Source organism: Pongo pygmaeus, chromosome 2 (assembly GCF_028885625.2).
Source record: "Pongo pygmaeus isolate AG05252 chromosome 2, NHGRI_mPonPyg2-v2.0_pri, whole genome shotgun sequence".
Classification (NCBI taxonomy): Eukaryota; Metazoa; Chordata; class Mammalia; order Primates; family Hominidae; genus Pongo; species Pongo pygmaeus.
This window is the reverse complement of record NC_085930.1, coordinates 108,909,235-108,930,338: the sequence shown is the minus strand read 5'-3', so window position 1 is coordinate 108,930,338 and position 21,104 is coordinate 108,909,235. Positions and strand designations below refer to the sequence as shown.

General features: G+C 41.5%; 2 protein-coding genes across 5 annotated transcripts in view; one reads left to right on the top strand and one right to left on the bottom strand.

Annotated features, from left to right (window-relative positions):
* Positions 1–797: 797 nt before the first annotated feature.
* On the top strand, positions 798–9,724 carry ZNF501 (zinc finger protein 501). Of its 2 annotated transcripts, none has more exons than XM_063661986.1 (3): positions 798–1,031; positions 2,779–2,863; positions 5,499–9,724. In XM_063661986.1, exon 3 carries the CDS (start codon positions 5,724–5,726, stop codon positions 6,537–6,539), a length of 816 nt encoding a protein of 271 aa, XP_063518056.1. In that variant the 5' UTR covers positions 798–1,031; positions 2,779–2,863; positions 5,499–5,723; the 3' UTR covers positions 6,540–9,724. The 2 variants fall into 2 exon arrangements, with proteins under 2 accessions (XP_063518056.1, XP_063518057.1); XM_063661987.1 differs by having other exon boundaries at positions 910–1,031; positions 5,362–9,724.
* Positions 4,907–21,104, bottom strand: part of KIAA1143 (KIAA1143 ortholog) — a 31,164-nt gene continuing 14,966 nt past the window's right edge. Inside the window, exon 4 of one of the 3 annotated variants that reach the window (XM_054483525.1) lies at positions 4,907–4,979. In XM_054483525.1, the coding sequence (XP_054339500.1) occupies positions 4,931–4,979 (49 nt within the window). In that variant the 3' untranslated portion in view covers positions 4,907–4,930. Of the gene's footprint in view, positions 4,980–12,430; positions 12,673–17,561; positions 17,803–21,104 lie in introns of those variants that run through there. The other 2 variants (XM_054483526.2, XM_054483530.1) reach the window with 2 other exon arrangements.

The following is a 21,104-nucleotide window of genomic DNA, read 5'->3' as shown; positions in this document are numbered from 1 at the left end:
ATAGTCCTAACATTTACTGAAGATTTAAAAAATACTAGATGTTCTTAGTAATTCACACGTATTAACCTCACTTAATCCTCACAATAACCCTGTGGTACCATTATTATACCTGGGGAGGAAGCAGGCACAGAGGTAAAGTTGCAAAGTTCATACACTGAGAATCAGGGATTTGAGCCCAAAGCAGTGTTTGTTTTGTTCTGTTTTTTGTTTTGTTTTGTTTTTGAGACAGTCTCACTCTGTCACCCAAGCTGGAGTGCAGTCACTAGGTCTCTGCTCACTGCAACCTCCCCCTCCCAGGTTCCAGTGATTCTTGCGCCTCAGCCTCCGGAGTAGCTGGAATTATAGGCGCCCACCACCACACCCGGCTGATTTTTGTATTTTTAGTAGAGACAGGGTTTCTCCATGTTGGGCAGGCTGGTCTTGAACTCCTGACCTCAGGTGATCCGCCCGCCTCAGCCTCCTAAAGTGCTGGGATTACAGGCGTGAGCCACCGCGCCTGGCCTGCAGAGCTTTTTCTTTTGGCCACCTGAACAAAGATCCTGGGTCAGTAAGGTGTCAGGTGTTTCTGTGAGGAGGTCAGTTTTCTTCCAGGTGAGGATGTGTGTGAGGAAGGTGGAAACCAGTTTTGTGAAAAGCCTTAAGAATCCCCAAAGGACAGTAACATAGGAAGCTAAATGTGGCGGACTTGCAGGATGAACTGATGCACAGTAAGAGCTCCTTGTGGTCGACCCTTCTGACTTCCATTCCGTTTCCCTGTGCTGGAAGACGCACGTCAGGTGGGCTCGCAGGTTGTTTCTGGTGCCGGCTTAACCGGCGCAGCACTGAAACCCGTAGCTGCGTGCCGGGAGGAACCACTGAGAGGAAGCCGCTCCCACCTTCCTAGAGAGGAGACGGTAGTCGTTATTAGCCGAGGCGCGGACTGTGACGTCACGCCGGCTGGGCGCGTCTGGGACTTCCTTCCTTCCGCAGGGCAGCAACCAGGGACCTGAGTGTTGCAAGGTGCGAGAGGAGATCGCCGCGGGAAGCGCATGGTGAGCGGTTTCTGCTGTGCCCGGCTGCCGCGGGTCGATTCTAGCGCCTCCCTCGGGACGCAGGTCGTCTTCCTTCCTGGAGGGTCTTTGGAGCGGAGGCCCGAGGCCTAGGGCAAACTTGCCATGAAGAAAGGAGAGGCTGTTCGAGAGCCCTAGGCTGGGAGTCGGAGGACCTGGGTTCGATTTATACATACTTGAGCATGTCAATGAACTTCTGGGCATTTTAGTTTTCTGATTTCCAGAAGTAAATACTGTTTCCTGCCTTGCCGTTTCCCAAAGTTGTGCGGGTTGAAATAAGTATATGCAAGAATTAGTGCCTTCCCTTCATTATTTATTCTTCTCTAACAACAACAAAATAGGTACTGTATGAAGACGTGTAGACTCAATACTTCAACAGCAGGCACTATTTATTGAATGCTTACCAGCTGGCATTCTTCTAAGTAGTTGCCATGTAGTAACCCACTTATTCATTACGACAACCCTATAAAGTAGTTATTGGTATCGTCTCCATTTAACAGTTGAAAAAACTGGAGCAAAAAAAGGTTAGGTAACTTGTTCAAAAGTCCTAGTCCCGGAGCCCATGCCATACTTGTCAGTTTGGTGGTGGAAGACAATGTAATCAGACTAGAAAGTCGTACAGTAGAAACTTGTAAAATTCTTTGAGAATGTAGACGAGGAAGGGCCTTGGAAAAGTCAAAATTTTCCCACAAGGAAGAGGTGTGAAGTTTCACATTTGAGCTGAATATTAAAGGTTGACTGCAAGCTTGAAAATAATTGGCTTATTTGACCAAATGAGGAAATAAGAGAGACGTTTGAAAATAATTAAAGTTTGTTCAGTGTCAGTTAAGAGGTGCTAGTGGATTGGGATGTATTATACAGGAAACCAGGTTCTTGCCTTTGAATACAGTGTTCTTTGCATTAGGAGGGGTTCTTGAAACCTTTCCCTTATGAAGAGTCCTTAACATCTTACAGCAGATACTCCTTACACAAAGGCAATCTTGTTATTTTCGAGAAATTCCCCCAATTCTAATTGTAGGAGGATAACTGACAGGAAGTTTCCCTGCTGTGGATTCAGCCCGTTCTTACAAGACCCACTCACCTCACTGCTAGCTCATTTAGTACTTTTCAAACAAATGAATAAACAGACTCAATCAAAGACGGACTGGAAGGGCTTGATTTGAGGTTTTTGCTCTTTTCCCATCTGTATATAGAATCAAAGCATCGTAGAATGTTGATATTAGAAGAAGCTTTAAATATTATCTAGCTTTTCAATTTCATTTAACAAATAAGAAATGGATGAGACTGAGTGACCTGCATTAGATCATTGAACAAATTGGTGGCAGAGCTGAGACTAGAATCCACACCTCTTGACTGAGTCCATTACTGGTCGTACTGCCCTCTATTGTAGCCCTTCAGCCTTTGACTTTTGAAATCAATGGCTTTTCCAGTAGGCTTAGGGGAGCCATTGGGCTCCAACCTGATGTCCTATAAAGAAATTTTTACCCCCAGATTCTTAGTCCTAGGAAGGACCTGCCGTCTTTCTTTGTGCATTGCCACATCTCTCTGAAGTCTGCCCACTCAGTAATTTTTGTCATTGGAGATACTCCTCTAGGATAATAACAATATTCTTTCATTTGAACTTAAAATGGTCATTTGATTAGAGATGGGATGTTCTTGAGTTACCCCGAATCCAGAATGTGTAGGAAGTAGGCTGGCAATTTATGAGTGGCTCTTTTTCCTCCCTCAGTGCCTCAAATTCCTGCCTTTCCTCAAGAGAAGAGCCCCCAGGAGAAAAGCCAGTATTGCTTGTGCTCCTAACAACCTGTCTCTTGGTAAGTTAACTCTTAACTAGAGAGCCCAGGATGGTGGTGGTTGTGAGACTGCCATCAGAAGTGATGGCAGACCTATAGTGGGACCCACCAATGTCCGCTAAATGCGAACCGAGCAGAAAATGCAGAACCACACAAAAATGGATACCATTTTACTCGAATCAGTGAGAGTGGCCCACTGTGAAAAAGGCTATGGAATAATTGGTTATGGGACAGGTCCTAGAGTGCACTAAGTTCTTATCAGAGTACCTGAACTGAAGACTCTACAGTCATCTGGTAGCACATCTTTAAACCACTTATGGAACTGCTCAGTATGATGCCTTAATGGTGTAGTGGTTAGATCAAGGAATATGGGTAGTAAATTATTGGAAAACCCATTGCAAATGTGATTAGGTATTTCCTCAGAGAATATGGAATGGGCTTCTGGCCGTGTTTAGAACAAGAGCTTAAGTTATTGCAACTGACATTGTCACTGGCTATCAAAAGGCAACATGGAGCCTGGGTGTCTGTCAAACTCAGTAAAATAATTCTGGGTAAATTGTATTCTTAGGTTATGGGAACTCTGTGAAGAGAATATGACTGTGTCCTGAAGAATTTGGTCTAGTTTAATATGTATGCATAATGTATGTATACTTATGTACGTATCTATGTTTATATACATCAAGAGATACCTAGAAGAAAGTCCATTAAAATACTAACTCTATTTTCTGTGGCTGGGTTTCAAGTGATTTCCTCTTTGGAGTAGCTGACCATTTAATAGAATGAACATGCATTCTTTGTATGATAAGAAAAAAACCTTTTTATTTTGGAAAAATGAGAGTAAAGGAATTAAAAATGTGCTTAGAGTTTTGGTTTTACATCTGGTTGCTTAAACCAACTGGAGTTTGTTTTTGTATATGGCATATCCATGCTGTAAGTTAATACATCAGATAAAGATAGGTTTAGGTAAGATAGTCAACATATTTAACAAACAGTATGGTACAGGCATTGCCTAAGCAGGTAGTCGTGAACAATTTGTACAGATATAGCAGTGTGTATCAGTTGACTCTCAGCCCCGGTAGATCCATATGTACCAACATGAAGTGATCTCTAAGACACATTTTTCAGTGGGAAATGAAAGCAAATTGCAGAGCAGAACCTGTAGAACAATTTCATTTATGTAAAGAGAATCAAGCTATATGTGTATAGAAAAACAAGAAGAAAAAAGGAATGAAGGAAGATACTTCAAACTTGATAATCTCTGGGGAAAGGAATAGGTTTATTTTGTTAACAAAAATTTTCTTTTAAAGAAGGGGTCTTGCTCTGTATCCTAGGCTGGAGTGCTGTGGCATGATCATGGCATACTCCAGCCTCAACATCCTGGGCTCAAGTGATTTTCCCACCTCAGCCTACTGAGTAGCTGGGACTACAGGTGCACATGACCACACCCAGCTAATTTTTTATTTTTTGTACAGACAGCATCTCACTATGTTGCCCCGGCTGCTCTTAAACTCCTGGCCTCAAGTGATCCTCCTGCCTCAGCCTCTCAAAGTGTTGAGATTATAGGTGCGAGCCACCATGCCTGGCCTATCTTATATACTTCTATATTATCTAAATATTTTAAAGTGAGGATATATAGTTGTGTAATTTACATGATTAGAAAACTAAGACAAAAATGGGCCTCAGAGAAGAAGAATGTGTTAGTGTCTCCATCACCAACTAGGGAAGAGATTGCTCTGATGTGCAGCACCTGAATATTCATTCTTTAATTCTGTGTGGCTTATTTAGGGCACCAGGGTTTCAAAATTTGATAATCATTTAGTTATGATCAATTAAATATTTTGTTCTTTCTCCAGTTCTTTGTTTCCCAAAGAGTGCTCTAATGACAGTGATTTGGATCACATACTGTTTTTCTAAAGTCCAGAGAATGTGTTAACCAGCTCTATATTGAGCACAGAAGTTTTTCATTGTAAATAAATGAAGTGACTTTATTTTCTCTCTCATTCCCCTTGTAAATCTGATTAGTATACTTCAGATTTCTTTGGCTACAAAGGTGAGGGCCAGCACCTGGACCATGATGCTGTAGTCAAGTTACTGTCCAATTAAATCTTCTTCTTTAAGGACCACTTCTCTAATTTTCCTGAAACAAAACAGCGATATCTTTCTTTCAGTAAGCAGGACTCTAGTTTTCAAACCTATAGGTTTCCAGTTGGGCCTAGGGAGAGAACTATAGATGGTGAATGTTTTGGAGAGAAAGAGAGATCCAATGAGGCACCTGTAAAGGTGACTGAATGAGGAAGGATTGGTGAGATAGGCCTAGCGAAAGTTACAGCCTGGATCACATTTGAAATTTTAGAAAGGAAACTCTTTGATTATCACTAGTCTGCCATGATTATAGGTGACCTAAGGAAATAGAATTATTATTCCTCTGTTTTTTGAGGAGTAGAGACTAAGTGGACAGTAAGTTTCTGTAACACTTATATGCCCAAGTCTAGGATACTTATTCCTTTCATATTTTCCAGTTATTTATCACTGTGGATGCAAATCTGGATGATCCCAAATTACCTGGGTTAGTTTTTAGTATTTGATTGTTTCAGAATCAATTGTGATATGGAATTTTATAGAATTCCTAATACCTGTCACTGCTTAATCTCTTCAGAGAGGTTGATCATCAGGGGTTCACTTTTGGAGAAGTTGAGAATGCAGGCTGAACAAGGAAGAGGAAGGGGAATCCTGCAGGGATGAATGAGAGGACAGCAATGCATGTGTGATGTGTGTGAGCACACACACACAGTAACCTTTCCTAGGAGAACTGTATTACTCTAATGATAATCACCTTTGAGGAAAAAAAACTTGTAAGTATGAATTTGGTGTTACAAGCAGCATGAATTCCAGCCAAATATCACTCAAAATGAAACATGGGAGAGTTAACATGCAGAAGAAACCTTCAAAGTGTAGTGAATGTGGAAGGTTCTTTACTCAGAGATCATCTCTTACCCAGCACCAGAGGATTCACAGAGGAGAGAAGCCCTATGTGTGCAGTGAATGTGGAAGTTGTTTCCGTAAACAGTCAAATCTTACTCAACATCTGAGAATTCATACCGGAGAGAAACCTTATAAATGTAATGAATGTGAGAAAGCCTTTCAAACAAAAGCAATTCTTGTTCAGCATCTGAGAATTCATACTGGAGAGAAACCCTATAAATGCAATGAGTGTGGAAAAGCCTTTTGTCAGAGTCCATCCCTTATTAAACATCAGCGAATTCATACTGGAGAGAAACCGTATAAATGTGCAGAATGTGGCAAAGCCTTCAGTCAGAGTGTATGCCTTACTCGTCATCAGAGAAGTCATTCTGGAGATAAACCTTTTAAGTGTAACGAATGTGGGAAAGCCTTTAATCAGAGTGCATGTCTCATGCAGCATCAGAGAATTCATTCAGGAGAGAAGCCCTACACATGCACTGAATGTGGTAAAGCCTTCACTCAGAACTCTTCCCTTGTTGAACATGAAAGGACTCACACTGGAGAGAAACTTTATAAGTGTAGTGAGTGTGAAAAAACTTTCCGCAAACAAGCACACCTTAGTGAGCATTACAGAATTCATACTGGAGAAAAACCTTATGAGTGTTTTGGATGTGGGAAATCCTTTAGGCACAGTTCAGCACTTCTTCGACATCAGAGGCTTCATGCTGGGGAGTAAAATTTGGAATATAATGAGTATGGGAAGATTTGTATAGAAGCACCTTTTTTTCTCCTAAATTCCTAGGAATGTAAGACTCAGTCTGTAGCTAGTATGAATATTTTGTATTTTGAACAAGAAATGTTGTGTCCTAATGTGTCCTAGTCTGGAGTTTGATGCCTTATCTGCTGCTCAGTGGGTGTAACCTTATACCTTCTGAGCCTCAGTTTCCCCATCCCCCCAATAGAAAAATGGGGATATTTCCTAGGGTTGTCCTGAGAATAAAATGAGTTCTGTGTGACAGTTAACTGCCATTAATTAATTAGCCGTTCTAAAAGTTTATTTACAGTATCAAAATCTGACAAGTAAATCAGCATTGTTGTTTGGTTCTCATAATGTATTATTTCTTAAGAACATTTTGTAATTGGACTATGATTTTATGATTAATCTACAGATGTCTATTTAAACTATAATGTCTTGGTTTAAATAGGATAGTACAATCTAAGACTGGTTTGTCCTTGAGAAATTTCAGATTTAATCAGAGAAAAATGTACTGATTGGGATTTGAGTGGACATTGTGGGGTTTATTTCTGGATATCCTCAAGATCTTCATTTAAATTTTGATACTTTCTATTACTAGATCTAATTTGACTTTAAGCTCTAAGTTTCACTTTTCCATTAAACGGAAAGCCTCCCTGACATTAACTGAATAAAACCTCATGTTGTGGGAGTTCTGTGTGTGTTTAGGGTTGGCAGCAGATGATTAGGAGAAGGCATATGACAGTAGAGAGGACTGGAATATAGAGGAGAATATAAGCGTGTAGATGAGGATATGGCTGTATTTGTTTTGAGTTCTAGGAGCACAGCACCAAATGTGGTCTCTTAAGGGAAGATGAGGGTAGATGTTAAGATCCCAGGTTCCAGCAAGTGATGCCACTGACTAACAACTAGCCACTTGTCAAAGGAAGGAGAGAACAGTGTCTTGGGGATGCTGATGGGTTGAAGTGCCTATGGCTCGTTAAAAGCCATGAAAAAGCAAAGAAATCAAAGGATACTTTTGATGGAACTTTAGGCTATGCTAAGCTCTTTAATGTAAACAAGTACCTCTAATGCTAAAAGCACCCTTGCAAGAAAGGTAGGAGTTACTATTCACATCCTAGAGTCAAGGAAAAAGAGAAGATGTTTGACTTGCTCAAAGTCAAGCAGGTAATGTCAGAATTGAATCTCAAATCTATATCTTTATAGAGTTGCAGTTCTGATTTATATAATACCAAAGTCATATGCAGGCAATTTCCCACCATTGAACCTTCAGATGCCAAATCTGTGAAAATCATTTTTAAAAAAGACTTACTTTTTTTTCAGCTTAATGTGTGCTTGTTGAAATACATTGATAAAATTAGAGAAATGAAAGAAATTAAAATTGCATGGTTTCAGCAAACAGTCATCTTAGTGTATTTATTCTAGCCTTTCTTTTCTGCATAGCTCTTTTTTCTTCCCTTTTAACAGTAATTATAGTTGTACTATATTAGAGTACTATATAGAGTACTATAGCCTGCTTTTTTTTTTTTTTTTTTTTTTTGAGACAGAGTGTCACTGTGTCACCCAGGCTGGAGTACAGTGGCACAATCTCGGCTCACTGCAAGCTCCAGGACTCCCAGGTTCATGCCATTCTCCTGCCTCAGCCTCCCGAGTAGCTGGGACTACAGGCACCTGCCACCACGCCCGGCTAATTTTTTTGTATTTTTGTAGAGACGGGGTTTCACCGTGTTAGCCAGGTTGGTCTCCATCTCCTGACCTCGTGATCCACCCGCCTTGGGCTCCCAAAGTGCTGGGATTACAGGTGTGAGCCACTGCGCCCAGCCGCCTGTTTTTTAACATAACAATTTAGCAATATGTTACAGACTTTCTATAAACTTTATTTTAATGGTTGCCCAACATTTCATTGGTCTGTTCATAATTTTTTGACCTGTTCCCCATCTGTGTGATATTTACATTGGTAATTTTTTCTTATAAATCAGAGAATCTAATGGTGGTGCCTGTCATGGTATGAGCTCCTGTTAGTAATATTAATTTGGCAGTGAAATATCTTTGTATATAACATTTTTACCATCTTAAAATTATTTCCTGAGGATTTTCAGATGGTATAATCTTTTCATTTTTAAAATTTTGTTCATCTTTTTGACTTGATAATACAAGCTTATGGCTTAAAATTCTAAAAATACAAGAGGTTGAACAGTGAAAAGTCTTCCACTCAGTCACCCGCTTGTCCCCTCATTCTATCCTAGACAACCGATATTACCCGTTTTTTGTTTTTCTTACAAAGTTAAGTATAGTTAAGCAAACATCTTTCTCTCTGTTAAAGACTGTTTATTAGAGCAGGTTTGAATTTGCAGTGAAATTGGGTAGAAAATTCTCATATATCCCCTGCCCCAAGACATGCAAAGCCTGCCTATCCTCCACCAGAGTGGTACAACCTACTTTGACACATCATTATCACCCAAAGTCATAGTTTACATTAGGGTGCACTCTTGGTTTTGTATATTCTATGGATTTTAACAATGTATAATGATATGCATCCATCATTATAGTTTCATAAAGAGTTGTTTCACTTCTCTAAAAATTCTGTGTTCTTCCTATTCATCCCTCCCTCCGTGGTAACCCTTGGCAACCACTGAATTTTTTTTTTTTTGGAGACGGAGTCTTGCTCTGTCACCCAGGCTGGAGTACAGTGGCACAGTTTCGGCTTACTGCAACCTCCATCTCACAGGTCAGGTGATTCTCCTGCCTCAGCCTCCCGAGTAGCTGGGACTACAGGTGCATGCCACTACAACCAGCTAATTTTTTGTATTTTTAGTAGAGATGGGGTTTCGCCATGTTAGCCAGGATGGTCTTGATCTCCTGACCTCGTAATCCGCCTGCCTTGGCCTCCCAAACCACTGATCTTTTTAACTGTCTCCATACTTTTGCCTTTTCCAGAATGTCATATAGTTGCAACCATTCGGTATGTAGTCTTTTCAGGTTGGCTTTTTTCCCTTAGTAGTATGCATTTAAGGTTCTCCCATGTCTTTTCGTGGCTGGTCAGCTCATTTTTTTTTAGTGCTGAATAATATTCCATTGTATGGATGTGCTATATTTACCCATTCATCGACTAAAGAACATCTTGGTTGCTTCCATGTTTTGTCATTTATGAATAAAGCTGCTGTAAATATTTGCTTGAAGTTTTTGTGTGGACATGTGTTTTCACCTCATTTTAGTAAATTACTAAGGAGTGAAATTGCTGGATTGTATGGTAAGAGTATATTTAGCTTTGTAAGAAACTGCCAAAATGTCTGCAAAGTGGCTGTACCATTTTACATTCCCACCAGTGATGAAGTAGAGTTCCCGTTGCTCCACATCCTTGCCAGCGTTTTTTGGTATTAGTGTTTTGGATTTTAACTTTTTTTTTTTTTTTTTTTTGAGACTGAGTCTCGTTCTATTGTCCAGGCTGGAGTGTGGTGGCGTGATCTTGGCTCACTGCAACCTCCACCTCCCAGGTTCAAGCGATTCTCGTGCCTCAGCCTTCCGGGTAGCCAGGATTACAAGCACCCACCACCATACCCAGCTGATTTTTTTATTTTTTGTAGGGGTGGGTTTTCACCATGTTGGCCAGGTAGGTGTCAAAATCCTGACCTCAAGTGATCCGCCTGCCTCAGCCTCCCAAAGTGCTGGGATTACAGGTGTGAGTCACCACATCTGGTTGGATTTTAACTATTCTAATAGGTATGTAGTGGTATTCATTGTTTTAATCTGCGCTTCACCAATAATATATGATTTTAGCATCTTTTCATATGTTTGCCATCTGTATAGCTTTGGTGAGGTATCTGTTAGAGGTTTTGCCCATTTTTAATTGGATTGCTCATTTTCTTGTTGAATTTTAAGTGTTCCTTGTATCTTTTGTATAACAGACCTTTATCAGATAGGTCTTTTCAAATATTTTCCTCCCAGGCTGTGGCTTATTTTCTCAATCCTTAATTCCTTCTCTTTACTTTTTTTTTCTTTTTTCTTTTTTTTAAAGAATTGGTAGCATAATATACACAGTTGTCCATTTTTTAAAGACTAATCCATCTCACAGATTGTTCTGTATCAGTAAATAAATATCTTTCCCCCACCCTTGCCCAGTGTGTCATTGTCTTAATAGACCATTATTAGTTCCCTATTGGTGGACATTTAATGGCTTTTATTTTTCTGTTGTAAGCAAAACTGCATATGCAGCATCCTTGTCTTTAGGCACATGTGCAAGATATTTATAAGATAATTCCCGGGCTGGATGCAGTGGCTCATGCCTGTAATCCCAGCACTTTGGGAGGCCGAGACCGAGGTGGGTAGATCATTTGAGGTCAGGAGTTCGAGACCAGCCTGGTCAACATAGTGAAACCCCACCTCTACTAAAAATATAAAAATAATTAGCCGGCATGGTGGAGGGCACCTGTAGTCCCAGCTACTCAGGAGGCCGAGGCAGGAGAAATTGCTTGAACCTGGGAGATGAAGGTTGCAATGAGCTGAGATTGCACCACTGCACTCCAGCCTGGGCGACAGACCAAGACTATGCCTCAAAAAAAAAAAAAAAAAAAGAAAGAAGAAGAGGAAGTATGTGCCTTCGTAGCTTTGATAGAGATTGTGACCTCCCAGATGTTTAGTTAATCCACTAACAATGGATGAGAGGTGTGCTCAGTAAAGCAAATAAACAATTGCTCAGCAATTCTTTGGTACCAAAAAATTTTTTTTGAATTTCCAACTCACCCCACATTGTTGACAGCATTTCCACCTGTTAGCTAGGAGGCTGAGGAAGGAGGATCAACTGAGCCCAGGCATTTGAGACCAGCCTCAGCAACAAAGCAAGACCTCAAAAACAAACAAACAACCTGTTTACCCTGATGTGATTTTAATGCATTTTATGCCTGTATCCAAATATCTCATTTATTCCATACATTTTACACCTACTATGTGCCTACAAAAATTGAAAAATAAAAATAAAAAATTTCCAACTGTTATCTGAGTAACCAGCATAACACACTTGAATCCATTTGCAATGTAGTTGTCACATTCTTAGTGATTCTGCATAGGATCAAGCGTTTTACTCCCTATGTGTTCTATTGCAGTCATGCCCAAGCCTGTACATACTGAAATATATATCGTTTTTATTATAAATTATGTTGTTTTTAAGACTTTTTCATATTAAGCTAGGTGATTTATTGATTTTTTAAAATGTATATATGTAGGTGGTTTATATTTCCTAGGATTTTCATTTTAGGGTAGTAAAGGTGGTATTATAAAAATATCTGTGTAGGCTGGCGGCAGTGGTGCACACCTGTAATTCCAGTGTTTGGCTGAGGTAGGAGGATCGCTTGGGTGCAGGAGTTCAGTGTTGTAGTGAGCTGTGATCTTGCCACCACACTAGAGTCTGGGTGACAGTCAGACTCTGTCTCAAAAAAATTCTGTAGGGCATTGGGTTTGATGGGGACTTAGTGAAAGCTTCATGGCATATATTAGAGAATGCAGAAAATGTGCTATAATGAGACTAGAGTTTGAGCCCTAGAAGTATGGCCGTAGGTAAAGTTCTGAACATTGCCCCCTTTTATTTGTAAAATGGAAATGAGATACTATTAATAACACTCTAGGACTTCTATAAAAAAGAAATACACAATAATCCTAGATGTATACATAAAACCCAGAACCATAAAACTCCAAATGAAATTTTAGAACATTATTTTTGCAAACATTAGGTAGGCAAAGATTTGTTGGACAGGAGAAAACATTAGCCATAAAATTAAAAATATAATAATTTCATACAATCAATAAATTAATGAAAATGAAGAATATTCTGTCAGAGAAACCTTTAAGAAAATTAGCAGACAAGCCACAGGCTGGGGAAATTTTTTTTTTCTTTTTTTTTTTGAGACGAAGTCTTGCTCTGTCGCCCAGGCTGGAGTGCAGTGACACCATCCTGCCTCAGCCTCCCGAGTAGCTGGGACTACAAGCGCCTGCCACCATGCCTGGCTAATTTTTTGTATTTTTAGTAGAGATGGGGTTTCACCGTGGTCTCAATCTCCTGACCTTGTGATCCGCCTGCCTCGGCCTCCCAAAGAGCTGGGATTACAGGTATGAGCCACTGCGCCTGGCCGGGGAAAATATTTATAACAGATATATTAACAAAGGATTTGTACTCAAGATTTATAAACAGCTCCTACTAAGGAAAAATAAAAATACGAACAACCCAATTAAAAATGGGCAAAAGACTTGAAGAGACATTTAAACAAAGATATACAACTAGCCATTAACACATGAATATGATGCTCAGTGTCTGTGATGGTTAATTTTATGTATCAAATTGACTAAGTAAGCTATGGTGCCCAGGTGTTTGGTCAAACATCAGTCTAGATATTGGTTTTTAGATGTGACTAACATTTAAATCAGTAGGCTTTGAGTAAAGCAGATTACCCTCTATAATATGGATGGGCCTTAGCCAATCAGTTAAAGGCCTTAAGAGAGAAAAGACTGACGTCCCCTGAAGAAGAAAGAACTCTGTCTCCAGACTGCCTTGGGACTTGAGCTGCAACAATTCTTCTCTGGGCCTGCAGCCTGCTGGCCTGCCCTGCAGAATTTGGACTTGCCAGCCACCAGCCCACACAAGCATGTAACCAATTCCTTAAAATAAAATCAATCTGTATCATTCTCTCTCTTTCTACCCCCATCTATGGGTTCTGTTTCTGTGGAGAACCATGCATGATAATACGGCATCTTTAGTCATCAGAGATATGCAAATTAAAACAAGATACATTTCATACGTTCTTAAATCCCTAAATTGGTGAATTTGTGTGGCAACTGGAACTCTCAAACATTATTTATGGGAGTTAAAATGGTATACTCATTTTGGCCGGGCATGATGGCTCATGCCTGTAATCCCAACACTTTGGGAGGCCAAGGCGGGCAGATCACTTGAGGCCAGGAGTTTGAGACCAGCCTGGCCAACATGGTAAAACCGTTTCTACCAAAAATACAAAAATTAGCTGGGTGTGGTGGCACACAGCTGTATTCCCAGCTACTTGGGAGGCTGAGGCAGGAGAATTGCTTGAACCTGGGAGGCAGAGGCTGCAGTTAGCCGAGATCGCGCCACTGCACTCCAGCCTGGGTGACAGAGCAAGACCCTGTCTCAAATAAATAATAAATAAATAAATAAAATGGTATAATCATTTTGAAGAACTATTTGGTAGTTTCTTAAAATGGTAAACATACATTTAGCCTATGATCCAGCAGTTCTAGTCTTTATTTACCCAAGAGTAATAAAAACATGTTCACAATAAACTTTCAGAAGAATGTATATAGCAGCCCTATTCTAATAGTGAAAACTGGAAACAACCCAAATGTCTATCAACAGGTGAATAAAGAAATTATGCATGGCCGGGCATGGTGGCTCACGTGTAATCCCAGCACTTTGGGAAGCCAAGGTGGGTGGATCACCTGAGGTCAGGAGTTTGAGACCAGCCTGACCAATACGGTGAAACCTCATCTCTACTAAAAATCCAAATATTAGCCACGTGTAGTGGTGCGTGCGCCTGTAGTCCCAGCTACTTGGGAGGCTGAGACAGAATTGCTTGAACCTGGGAGGTGGAGGTTGCAGTCAGCGGACATAGTGCTACTGTACTCCAGCCTGGGCAACAGAGTGAGACTCCATCTCAAAAAAAAAAAAGAAATTATGCTATATTCATATAATGAAGTATTACACAGCAATAAATAAATAAATTACCAATACACACAGCATGGGAACTTTCTGGGATGATTGAAATGTTCTATAGTTTCTTGTTTGTGTGGTGACCACACAGGTAGACACAACTGTCAAAACTTACCAAACTGAACACCAAAGATACCTATGTTAATTATATCATTATAATTCACGTGCAATAATTTATATTATGCCTCACCATGAACATTTTCTAAGGATTAAATGAGTTTAAATATATTCTTTTAGATTTAAAAGGCTGTGACAGTAAGTATTGGAACTTGAAATCTCACAACTTATTCACAGATGGAGCCTCCACTTGGAGAGTAATAATTTTAATACACTGATGGCAGAAAGCAAAATGAATGGTACAATTCCTTTGGAAAAGATTGGCAGTTTTTCAAAAGATTATATACCTGCAATACAATCCAATATTCAACTCCTAGGCATTTACCCAAAAGAAATGAGAACATGTTTAGAAAAAGACTTGCAGGTGAATGTTCATAGCAAATTTATTTGGTATAGCCAGAAAATGGAAGCAATCCAAATGTCCGTCATTTGTTGCAGACCCTCTCACTATATGGGAGCGGCTACTAAAGAAAGCTAGAACTTTGGCTGATGATTCGCCAGGTCAGTAAAATAGGATGATATTTGGGAAGAGAAAGGTAGAAGTTGCAAGGCCAGACAGGGAACATGTTGAGTTGCAAAAGAGGCACAGCAGTAACTAGATACATGAGGTGACAGGGAGAAGTCAAGACATCAAGCTTATACCCCTGCATCTGGGATTCCTTAAATCCTTTACCAGCCCCAAAGCCCAGGCCATAGCTCTGTTGTTGCCTTGCCCATCACCATTTCCATTCTGCCAAGTCCAGCTTCCGTTGCTCATGGGGTTACAGAGAATCTCCTCTGAGAGGCAGACGGTCCTGCTGCGTTTGTGCCAGAGACTCAGGTTGACTTGATGACTCAGGGAGAAGCAAGGGCAAAGGGAAAACTGATGCCAAGCCACCATCTGCACAGGGTGTGAGGGGAAAAGTGGACTGGTCCAGCTGGATTGGTGCAGAATGGAGAAGGTTGGTAAGGATTGAGAGTCTCAGAGCAACTGGGAAGATGGTTTGCATTCTAGGACCCTACACCGCAGGTTAAGAAGGATCTAGGCTCTGGAGAAAATGGAGGCTATGATCAACTGAGTAGCGAGAAAAGTTATGGCTATGCATGGGAGAATTTGGGGAAACAATGATTAAAAGTATAAAGTTCAGGGTCTCATCCTGTAGCTAAACCTAGTCAGCTGTACCTTCACAGTTCCAGGGACCAGGCTTGTCTTAGCCATTGCCACTCTCTAAGACAACATTCAAATTGATGATACTAAATGCTCCCTTCTACCCCAGCTTCTAGGACCATATATGCCTAATAGAGCTGCCATTAGCCTAAGAATGACTGTGGGGCCAATGGGGAGGATTCCTAACCTCAAACCTGGACAGATGCCTTCTGTCTGCTCTTTCTCCTCCCTGAAAGACTCCATGCATGATCTGGGAGAAGCCATAGGTTGGTGAGAGTAGGTGTCAGTTGAAAGATAGTTTCTATAGTAGAGTTTATTGCTTTCTGGGGGAGAGAGCAGGCCCAGGACTGGGGAAAGGGCCACAGAAACAGGAGCCTGGGAACTCAGACATGTGTCTTCCTTCCCAGTGTGACTGTCTGGCCCTGGTTGTCTTGAGCCATCCAGCCAGATATGACTGTATGTTGTGCTGTTTTGTGTCAAACGTCAGAACTTCTCTGACCTTCACAAAGTGGGAGGGAATCCCTTGTGGGCTGCAGGACTCCTAACAATTAAAAAAAAAAATCCCACTAATACCTAAAACTGCACTAACACAGTAGCTACTACCCATTTGTGGCTATTTAAATTTAAATTAATTAAGTAGAAGGAAAAATTCAGTTCCTTGGTTGCTCTAGCCACATTTCAAGTGCTTAATAGCCATAGGTGGCTAGGGCAGAATGTTCTATTGGACAACACTTGGACTTGATGTTTGGAATTCCCAGACAGTAAATTTCAACATATTTTTTGGAGGCTGGTATAGATTTTTCAACCTTTTGGCAAAGTAAGTACAATAAACTACCACCTGTCAAAATCATTATTTCATAAAATAAAGTATATTTTAACTTCAAAGAAACAAGAAAGATATAATCTCAGAATAAAGGACTCGTTCAGAAGAGAGGATAATTTGACACCTTTACACTGACCTTTTCGACCCCAGACAAGCCCTGGAGTCTGTATTGGCATTCATGTGCCATTGCCATACCCTAGGATTCTGGCCTCTTTAGTACTGGACATTGGTTGCCCTTGTGCCCTATCCTTGAAAAGGACATCAGGAAGGCCCTAGCAGGATCTTTGTGGCCTTTGGAAGTGAGGTGTCCTTCTCAGTGCATATCAGTAGGTCATGATGTCAGTATGACTTTTTTTTTTTTTTTTTGAGACGGACTCTTGCTCTTGTTGCCCAGGCTGGAATGCAAAGGCTCATCGCAACCTCTGTCTCCCAGGTTCAAGCAATTCTCCTGCCTCAGCCTCCCAAGTAGCTGGGATTACAGGCATGTGCCACCATGCCCGGCTAATTTTGTATTTTTAGTAGAGACGGGGTTTCTCCATGTTGGTCAGGCTGGTCTCAAACTCCCAACCTCAGGTGATCCACCTGCCTTGGCCTCCCAAAGTGCTGGGATTACAGGTGTGAGTCTGGCATCAGTATGACTTATTACTGGTAATATTAACTTTGATCAGGCAGTTAAGGTGACATTTGCCTAGTTTATCCACTGTAATGTTACTAGCTTTTCTTTTTTCTTTTTTTTTTGAGACAGAGTCTTGCTCTGTCGCCCAGGCTGGAGTGCAGTGGTGCAGTCTCGGATCACTGCAAGCTCCACCTCCCAGGTTCACGCCATTCTCCTGCCTCAGCCTCCCAAGTAGCTGGGACTACAGGTGCCCGCCACCACACCCAGCTAATTTTTTGTATTTTTAGTACAGATGGGGTTTCACCATTCACAGGATGGTCTCGATCTCCTGACCTTGTGATCCACCCGCCTCGGCCTCCCAAAGTGCTGGGATTACAGGCATGAGCCATCACGCCTGGTCACTAGTTTTTCTTTTGTAATTAGTGTCTTGTGGGGAGATACTTTGAGACTGTAAAAATACTCTGGTTTTGGGCATAATTTTGGCCACCAATTTTGGCATCCTTTGATGAGTCTTGCCAACAGCACTTGTGTATTAGTTTCCTATGGCCGCTATAAAAAATTATCACAAACTTGATGGCTTAGAACAACAGAAATTTATTCTCTCAGAATTCTGGATGCCAGAAGTTTCAAATCAGCTACTCTGCTCAAATCAAGGTGTTGGCAGGGCCATGTTCTCTCCAAAGGCTTTAGGGGAGAATCCATTGCTTGTCTCTTCCAGCTTCTGGTGCAGCCAGTATTCCTCAGCTCATAGCCACATCACTCCAGTCTCTGCCTCCACCTTCACATTTCCTCCTGTGTCTAATCTCCCTCTATCTGTCGTTTATAAGGAAAGGTGTGAGTGTAATGGCATTTAGGACCCACTTATATAATCCAGAATAATCCACTTATCTCAAGATTGTTAATTTAATCATATTTGCAAAAACTACAACATAAGTTACCATTCACAAGTTTCAGGATCAAGACCCGTTGTCTTTAGAGACCATCATTCAGCCCACTAAAATTTTTTACTGTGTAATTTGCCAAATACTGTTTCTATTTCCATAATTCCTCCTAACTTTATTAAAATTCTACTATAAGGAAGACCTAGCCCTTCTCATGTGTTAAAAAATATATATATTGTTCATATCAATAAGAATTTTATGAGTTGTTATCTACTATCATTAATTCCTTGTTCAAATTGCCCCAGATTTGGCCATTGGTAACTCCCGCTAGTTGGCTCCTGTATCCTTTTGACATGCCTTCATCATTTTTATATTTTTGAGACAGGATTTCATTCTGTCTCCCTGACTGGAGTGCAGTGTTGTGATCACAGCTCACTGCAGCCTCAACCTCCTGGGATCAAGCAATCCTCCCACCTTAGCCTCCCAAGTAGCTGGGACTACAGGTGTGCGCCACTAGATACTGCTAATTTTTGTACTTTTTGCAGAGATGAGTTTTTGCCATGTTGCCCAAGCTGGTCTTGACCCCCTGGGCTCAAGTGATCCACTTGCCTTGGCCTCCCAAATTGCTGGGATTGTAGGCGTAAGCCACCTCTCCCAGCCGTTCATCATTTTTTAAACACCTCCTAATTTTTTGGTACAAGATGTTCCAGGATCAGCTTTTACTATCTCCACTTTAGCCCCAGAATCAACTATTTCTCCAAGGAACCCTAGTTTCTTTTTGGAGAATGATCTTTAGAAACTCTCTAAGCAATGCTTCCACCATCAGTATTATAAACACTGGGAGCTCGTCTCTCTCCTATCCAATTCCAACCCCAACCTAGGACATTGGTACTACCTTTAATTCCCAAAGACTAGCTAAATCTTGACTGTCACATTTGATAAGGTTTTACCAGTTTGGGGGCCACAAAAAAAGGGAAATACTGTACACTAACATGGCCCAGTTCTCATGGGATTTCCTAAAGTTGCCTCCCTGCCTAGCCTTTGGCTTGCCTGCCTCATGCTTAGCAAAGAGCATCTTCCCTCTTAAAAGTGAGAGTCTCCTAGGTTGTAGGGCAGTGGTTCACACTCCTGGCTGCAATTTGAAATCACTGGGAGCTTTCAGAACTACTGGTTCCACCACCAGAGTTTCCAATTTAATTAATGTAGGTGTGGTTTGGGTATTAGCGGCTCTGTTTCTCACACCTAGCTATACATGAGAATCACATAGGAGTTTTATAAAAAAGAACTGGATGTCCAACTATTAGGTTAAAGGTTGAAAAGAAATTTATAATGAGCAGTTCAAGCTTGTCTTAATCCATTTTTTGTTACTTAGAATACCTGAAACTGGGTAATTTATTTTAAAAGAGGAATTTATTTATTTTTGAGACAGGGTTTTGCTCTGTTGCCCAAGGCTGGAGTTCAGTGCTGCAAACATGGCTCACTACAGCCTTGACCTCCTGGACTCAAGTGATCCTTCCACTTCAGCCTCCCAAGCAGCTGGGACCACAGGCACACATCACTGTGCCTAGCTAATGCTTTCATTTTTGTAGAGATAGGGTCTCGTCATGTTGCCCAGGATGGTCTCAAAACTCCTGGCTCAAGCAATTCTCCTGTCTCAGCCCCACAAAATGTTAGTATTGCAGGTGTGAGCCACCACACCTGGTCTGAGGGATTTACTTCTTAACGGTTTTGGATGCTAAGAAGTCCAAGGTAGAGGGGCCACATTGGTGAGGGTCTTCTTGCTGGTAGAGACTCTCTGGAGTCCTGATGCAGTGTATCATATGGTGAGGGGACTGATTATGCTAGTTCGTGTCTCTCTTCCTCTTCTTATGAAGCCACTAGCCTCACTCCCATGAGAGCCCACTAATCCATGAACCTATTAATCCATTAATGCATGAATGAATTAATCAGTTCATGAAGGCAGAGCCCTCATGACCTAATAGCCTCTTAAAGGCCACATTGGGGATTAAATTTCAACATGATTTTGGAGGGTACAAATATTCAAACCATAGCATTTCATCCCTGGCTCCCCAAACTCACGTCTTTCTCACGTACAACCCTGTAACTCCAAAGTCTTAACAACCAGCATCAACTCAAAAGTCCAAAGTGCAGAGTCTCATCTATGAGCCTATAAAATCAAAACAAGTTATTTACTTTCAAGATACATTGGTGGTACAGGAAAAAGACACATTCCCATTCTAAAAGGGAGAAATAGGCAAAAAGAAAGGAGTAACAGGCCCTAAGGAAGTCTGAAACCCAGGAGGGTAGACATTATTTTTTTTTTTTTGAGGCGGAGTCTCACTGTATTGCCCAGGCTGGAGTGCAGTAGTGCGATCTCAACTCACTGCAACCTCTGCTTCCAGGGTTCAAGTGATTCTGCTGCTGCTGCCTCAGCCTCCGAAGTAGCTGTGACTACAGGCATGCACCAGCAACACCCAGCTAATTTTTGTATTTTTAATAGAGATAGGGTTTCACCATGCTGGGCAGGCTGGTCTCTAACTCCTGACCTCAAGTGATCCTCCTACCTCGGCCTCCTAAAGTGCTGGGATTACAGGCATGAGACACGGCACCTGGCCAAATCTTAAAGCTGGAGAATAATCCCTTTTGCCTCCATGTGCTTCCTCCTGGACACACTGGGGCGGGGATTGGGCCGCCAAAGCCTCAGGCAAGCCCACCCCTATGGCATTGCTGGGTGCAGCCCACACGGCTCCTCCTACAGGATGGAGTCCGGTGCCTGCAGCTTTCCCCAGCAGGTGCTGCATACTGCCTGTGATTCTGCAGCTCTTGGTGATGGTTCTGTTCCCATGGTTCCACTGTGCATGGCCCTAGTGAGGACTCTCAGTAGTGGCCTTGCTTCCACAGCTCCACTATGCATTGCCCTGGTTGGGACTTTCTGCAGTAGCCCCAGCTCCACATCTCTGCTCGGTGTTGCTCTACTGGGGGCGCTCTCTTTGGGGGCGGCTCCACCCCTGCAACAAGTCTCTGTCTGGGCAGCCATCCTTTGAAATTTTGGTGGAGGCTGGCAAACATCCACAGATTTTTTTTTTTTTTTTTCCTGCAAGCCTGCAGAATTAGCAGGTGGACATCACCAAAATTTACTATTTGTACTCTGGAGCTTCAAATACATGTTCAACATTGCTTAGAAGCAGCATGAGGAAACAGGCCTCGTCTTTCTTCTTTGAGCCTCTCTTCTCT

Bases quoted from the DNA above. Each gene is read 5' to 3' on its own strand.
- ZNF501 (XM_063661986.1), top strand. From the start codon at position 5,724: ATGAATTCCAGCCAAATATCACTCAAAATGAAACATGGGAGAGTTAAC.